Source organism: Notothenia rossii (assembly GCF_949606895.1).
Source record: "Notothenia rossii genome assembly, chromosome: 3".
Classification (NCBI taxonomy): Eukaryota; Metazoa; Chordata; class Actinopteri; order Perciformes; family Nototheniidae; genus Notothenia; species Notothenia rossii.
In genome coordinates, this window is record NC_136901.1 from 14432933 (window position 1) to 14439885 (window position 6953).

The window sequence follows — 6953 nt, forward strand, 5'->3', positions numbered from 1 at the left end:
TTGGATTTCATCAGGGCAATGTAGATGGAAAGAGGAAACATCAACTCATGTGCTCCTTAGACAGCCAGAACCGGGAAACTATAACAAGCCTTTAAGGACACCAACATTTCATTTAAAATGTTGTCATCAGAAGAGAATGAGGAGAGTCTGTTGTCCACTTATAAGTTCCTTTAGATGACCTGCTTTGCGTCTACGTCCTGTTCCTCCTGGTCTCCTGAGACTTGACCCCTTTATGCTGGACTCCCCCATTGTCACCCAACGGAATGTTCCTTTTTGGGGCTCGTTGGCACAGTAGGCAGCACGTCAGTCTCATAATCTGAAGGTCGTGAGTTCGAGCCTCACACGGGGCATATGTTTTGTAGTGTATTCATTTGGTTCTTGCTGGTGATCTGACGGGTAACGTGCATGATTCAACGCCATCCATTTCAATATTAAATGGCAAGGAAATCCTGTGAAAAATGAGTTGCCCAAATTCACATAGTTCCTTACGCCGTGTTGATGAGAGAAACTGGAAAGTACTACCAGGGAATCTGAAGTTCCAAGAGATCAAACAAGCTGTTGACTGTTGACAGACTGTTCATCAGACAATCGCTCAATACTGACAAATATAAAGGCCCTTGGATTTCATCAGGACAACATGGATGGAAAGAGGAAAAATCTACTCATGTGCTCCATGGACAGCCAGAACCAGGAAACGATGGCAAGCCTGACAGAAATAAGGGCCCTTGGTTTTCATCAGGGCAATGTAGATGGAAAGAGGAAAAATCAACTCATGTGCTCCTTAGACAGCCAGAACCGGGAAACTATAACAAGCCTTTAAGGACACCAACATTTCATTTAAAATGTTGTCATCAGAAGAGAATGGGGAGAGTCTGTTGTCCACTTATAAGTTCCTTTAGATGACCTGCTTTGCGTCTACGTCCTGTTCCTCCTGTTCTCCTGAGACTTGACCCCTTTATGCTGGACTCCCCCATTGTCACCCAACGGAATGTTCCTTTTGGGCCTCGTTGGCGCAGTAGGCAGCGCGTCAGTCTCATAATCTGAAGGTCGTGAGTTCGAGCCTCACACGGGGCATATCTTTTGTAGTGTATTAATTTCTGATCCGGCAGGTAACGTGCATGATTCAACGCCATCCATTTCAGTATTAAATGGCAAGGACATCCTGTGAAATATCTCTTCCGATCTTGAATGCAAAATCTTTTAGCACATAAACAACAGCCTGCCTCAAGTGTGGCAGGTGTTCAACATTGGCAGGAATAAAGGCCCTTTCCAAAAATGGCGCTTGCCTCGCCCGGGAATTGAACTCCCGCCTGATTTTATTTTCGGAGTGTTAAGAAGACCTCAAGGTAAGCATTGATTGTTCAGTGGTAGAATTCTCGCCTGCCAGGTTCGGGCAAGTCGTGCTTAGGTGGTATAGAGTGACAGCCAATACAATCGCAGCATTACTGATGGTGCTGAACCACTGTTTTAGCCAGCTGATATTTCTTCTGTTATCAGGTTCGACACCCGGTTGGGGCAAAGTCTGTGAATCCTAATGTCCTGTTATTGTGTTTATATGTATTTATTACCTTCAAAAGAAAAACTCAGAAGGTATTATTTATATTTAAGATATGGACCATGTAGTATAAATAATTTACTTATGAATGAGACATGTAGATATGAATCAAAAAACATATTTATTGTAAACAACAGAAACAAAGCAGATTGTCATACAAAACATATCATATATAAGTAACAAAATAAGGTAGAAGTAAATAAAGTAAATAAAGCAGTAGTAAATAGAGAATGAAATAATGTAAAGGTATTATTTATATTTAAGATATGGACCATGTAGTATACATTTACTTTTGAATGAGACATGTAGATATTAATCAAGAAAACATCTTTACTGTAAACAACAGAAACAAAGCAGATTATGTCGTACAAAACATATAATATATAAGTAACAAAATGAGGTAGAAGTAAATAAAGTAAATAATATTTTGTTAAATAAAGTAAATATAAGTAAATAAAGCAGTAGTAAATAGAGAATGAAAAAATGTAAGTCCAGCTTGATGAGCATGTTTGCATTAAAGTTGGACCTTGATGCACATGTATTCAGCACGTCACCGGAAGTAGCCTGAGCAGCAATGGCATCAGATGTCATCCAAGCATCCGGCGCCCTGCTGGTGTTCGTACTCATGCAGGAGGCAGTCTGTCAGGTAGTGTGAAGACACAGAGATCCCGTTCCAGCCATCAGAGTCCCCATACTCTCCAAAGGGAGCTGGCTTGGTTTCCTGCCGAAGGAACTGGGTAATTGTCTTCTGGTCGTACTTTCCTTCCTCACCATCCATGATGTTCTTACAGCTGAGGAGGTACGCCAGGTCAGCACGTTCATGTTTCAGGTGCATCAACTCTGTGATCTGCTTTGCCATATCAGTGGGTGACTTGCCGCTGCGCCGGAGCTCGTCCAGTACCGACTTACAGATGGCTTTCTTGTAAGTCAGTACTGCTGGCAGCAGGTTGGTGAACCTCTTAGGGAGCTTTTCCAGCCAGGATGGGTTGTCGGCATACCACCTCTTCCGGCAGACTTTGCAGCAGAGCCTTGAAGAGAGCAAGTAGTACTGTCCGTTGGTGCCGACAATCACACGAGGCCTACCAACACCAGCAGAGGCAATTTGAGGCTGAGCACAGCCGTCAATACACGGCAGAGTGTAATTGTTCCTCAGCCTTCCCATCAAATTGTCATTTTCTGGCTTCCAGATGAAAAAGGGATGGAGCTGAAAGTACTTGGCGCAGTGAAAATCATAGACGCTGTCAATCAGCTCTGGTTGGGGAGGGCCACGCCACAATGACACCATCTTTAGAGGGTTGCGTACAGGAACGGGGCCTGGCCAGAGCCCCATGGATTGCAGCTCCATCTTCATCCAGATCCTCTGCTGCGGCGAACAGTTCCAATGACTGACATCCTGGTTGTAGGCAGGAGGAGGAGGAGGAGGAGGAGGAGGACGACAGCTGGGGACCGTTGATGGCATGGGTAATGGCTGACCTAGGCAGACAATAAATAAAAATACATGGCAAATAATTACGATTGTGTGTGATTTTTTGAAAAATGATTTTTAGCAAGTACACATCCAAATGAGAAACATTCAAACACTTGAAGGTGCCTCAAACATGTGATGTATTATTATTGTTAGTATCACTCACTTTGTGTTGGTGCAGCTGGTGGATGCAGTGTCGGTTGACTGGCCTCTGCAGAAATCTCAGGAGCCACTATAGAAAATATTAAAACATGTCATTATTATCAACAGTAAAATAAAGAAATATAGTGCAAGTAAATATTAAAAAGTAAATACAAAAAGAAAAGTAGTTTAAAAAAAATGAAGTAGTGAAATAAGAGTTTATATGCAAGCTATTGGAACGATACAGCCAATGGCGTCTGGCCAACAGCACAGCTGAATATTGTAGAACCGATTAATGAAAAGTAAACTGCTGTTAACTTGTCCCCACGCTGTGTTTTGTAACAGGGATGGGTTAGTATATCTAACCCCGGTTTATTGGAAAATAATAAGGGAGTTAATGGTAAACTTACATGGTAGTTAGCGTTAATTTATATATACATTAATGTAAACGCACACAAACACGGAGGATTTCGCTCCAAGTAACTTGCGGTAATTTCGCCTCACCAAGTCAACAAAAACACAATAAACTCACACAGAAATCCTACCACATGAACTTTAAGCAGCTTAAGTTGAATTCACTTTACATTAACATGTAATTCATCCTAAAGTGCCTTGTGTGCATGCAGCCGTTAGACACGATACACGTAGGAAACACGGACCACTTTATAGCTTTCATTGAAACTAAAACACGTCAGACAAAGCCCAGATAACATAACATTACATGTCGCTTCTCTTTTAATTCATGTTACTATAACTTACCTTGTAGTTTGGTCGTAATGTCAGGAGTTGAAAAAGTCGCTGTCCCGTCTCTCAATCACTCACTCACTGAAGGAGAGCGGGTGAAGGAGCAGACAGGTCTCACTGGCAAAATTGCGCCACAGCGCCACTGGGAGACCCGGGTCCGATTCCCGGCCAATGCAATAGACAGTTCTTTGTTGAATTAAAAAAAAAGTATAATGCCTACACCACTTGGACTCTGCTACAGCAAACACACAGGTCTTTGGAGTGTACAAGTAAAGAGGGATGTTCTCCGTGCCGACTCCCATTGATTTGAGAACTCAGTGAGATGCTCGACATCAAATCACTTTAAGTGATGACCGATGGACTGTATCCCTTCTTAAATGACTTAGAGCATATAGCATATCTTTTGAAAAATCCACCTTGTTGACCGTGCTGTTGACCTCGCCAGCGTAGTGGTAGTTAAGGTGTCTTGTGAATGTGGGCAGATGAGTGGTAGAATCTTTGTAAGCCAAGAGGAAAACTAGGTTCCCATTCTCTGCAAATGCAACATATCTTCACTGTTGTTTGGAATCTGTACTAGCACACAATTAGAGAGTAAAGCTATTGAGTGACTATAGGCATTGAGTCCAAAAAAGACCCCTGCTGCTGTGCTGCAGTTTGTGGCCCCGATTGGACAAAAACACAAAATACTGTGTAAAACAAGAGAAGCAACCTCACTTTTACTTAACTGGAAGTTCTGAGTACTTCTTCCACCTCTGCTTGATAGGAATCGGGATTTATGTTGGAAAAATCATTACAAATTGGCAATGACGAACGCTTCACGAATTTGCGTGTCATCCTTGCGCAGGGGCCATGCTAATCTTCTCTGTATCGTACCAATTTTATTATATGTGCTATCGAAATAACACAATACTGCCCTGCATCTGGGGGGTATTCCAAAGCCTCTGAGCAAGGGTCAACTTTGTATTATGGTAGCAGAACGCGTAGAGCTCAAAGGGAGCAAAACACTGGGTTTAAATGGGCCGAAAATGCAGACAGAAGCTGCGCTAGCATGGTTTGTGGCTCTTGCCTTTGGCTTCTTGGCATTGAGTCCAAAAAATACCCCTGCTGCTGTGCTGCACTTTGTGCCCCCGATTGGAACCTATGTCTATTTCAAGCCTGATCTGTCTTTAAGGCTTAGGGTTACATGTGGTTGATGGGCTGCTTTGGCCGGCTAAGAGGCAGGAACCGCCACGCCGTGTCCTTTGTCGTTGCAAGACTGCCCTGCCTCTGACCCGTCCAACTCATACTTACCTGGCAGGGGAGATACCATGATCACCAAGGTGGTTCACCCAGGGCGAGGCTCGGCCATTGCACCCCGGCTATGCTGACCGCTGCGAATTCCCCAAATGTGAGAATCTCGACTGCATAATTTGTGGTAGTGGGGGACTGCGTTCGCGCTCTCCCCTGATTATAGTGTTGAAGAAAAGGTCAAAGACAACGTGGCTACAGCTTGCATGTGTGGCGGCTTCTTTGCTCCAGGAAAGACTTTCTGGTGCCGATGTCCTCCCCAGAGCGTGTCCTTCCTTTGGGCTCGAAATATCTCTGCCCCTTGCAGTGAGCCTCCCTCTGCGTGCCACGCTCCAGAGCCAAGGCAAGTTCAATTTGTCACCTTTAGCTTCTTTGGCATTGAGTCCAAAAAAGATCCGCTGCTGATGTGCTACAGTTTCTCCCCTCAATTGAAACCATTTGTTGTGGTTTCCAGATGTGTCTTTGTTTGTTTTTCCACAAGGCAGGTGATGGGTGCACCGTTCCCGGAGGCGCTGCAATACCGGGTCGATGCGTGGAGCGAATGGGGCAAGCCCCTCTTTCAGCTCCCAATGCTAAAAATCCATTTAATATATAGTCCCCGTATAGGGGACGTATCAGATATTAAACTGATAAGAACAGATACTACACTTGATCTTAGCCAAAAGGCCGAGAAGCGATGACACCTAACGTTTGCTGCGGGGGCCGGACTCGCAGGTCTTGGTGCGGCTCTTTTGACCTGGCGTAACAGAGGCGCTGCGTAGCTTGGACCGCCCACGTGCGAATGACTGCTCTTTTCTTGTCTTTCACAAACTCAGAATGCTCAGCCAAATGGCCAAGCCTACCAAAAATAGGTTGAACTCGTAGGTGTTCCTCTCCACGGAAGTCTTTAGTAAAAGGCGAAAGACTTATACGCTTTGAAGAGAAACCAGAGTAATTGTGGAGGCCGTCCTGGAGAACAGACACCAACGTAGTTGTCCCAGTCCAAGCCCCCGCGGTGACCCTCACTTGGCTTTTCCACATCCCAGGCCACACCCTTTCCCCCAGCTGCGCTAGCATGGTTCGTTGCTCTCACCTGTGGCTTCTTTGGCATTGAGTCCAAAAAAGACCCCTGCTGCTGTGCTGCACTTTGTGCCCCCGATTGGAACCTATCTCTTTGGTAATACGCTTGAGTTGTGTGGCATGTTATACGTGCTGACTCGGCGGCATTAGAAAACACTAGTTTGATGCTAAACATCAAATCCATTTAAGGGAGGAACACTAGAATGTCTTTACGGATATAGAGCTTATAATGAAATATAGAAGCGTGGTTGCTTGGAAAACAGTCTTTGTTGGCTGAACTTTTCGCCTCAACTGCCGTATGGTGGCTTGGCTTTATAATTCAGCATTGGTGGTTCAGTGGTAGAATTCTCATCTGCCACGTGGGAGACCCGGGTCCGATTCCCGGCCAATGCAATAGACAGTTCTTTGTTGTCTGAAAATAAAGTATAATGCCTACACCACTTGGACTCTGCTACAGCAAACACACAGGTCTTTGGAGTGTACAAGTAAAGAGGGATGTTCTCCGTGCCGACTCCCATTGATTTGAGAACTCAGTGAGATGCTCGACATCAAATCACTTTAAGTGATGACCGATGGACTGTATCCCTTCTTAAATGACTTAGAGCATATAGCATATCTTTTGAAAAATCCACCTTGTTGACCATGCTGTTGACCTCGCCAGCGTAGTGGTAGTTAAGGTGTCTTGTGAATGTGGGCAGATGA

The 6953-nt window shown here is 44.5% G+C and overlaps 1 protein-coding gene across 1 annotated transcript; it reads right to left on the reverse strand.

Annotated features, from left to right (window-relative positions):
* Nucleotides 1-1473: 1473 nt before the first annotated feature.
* On the reverse strand, nucleotides 1474-3974 carry LOC307030912 (uncharacterized protein). Its single transcript, XM_079667548.1, has 3 exons — nucleotides 3921-3974; nucleotides 3187-3252; nucleotides 1474-3028 (listed from the first exon to the last, which is right to left on the reverse strand). Exon 3 carries the CDS (start codon nucleotides 3012-3014, stop codon nucleotides 2136-2138), a length of 879 nt encoding a protein of 292 aa, XP_079523674.1. The 5' UTR covers nucleotides 3015-3028; nucleotides 3187-3252; nucleotides 3921-3974; the 3' UTR covers nucleotides 1474-2135.
* Between the last annotated feature and the right edge of the window lie 2979 nt (nucleotides 3975-6953).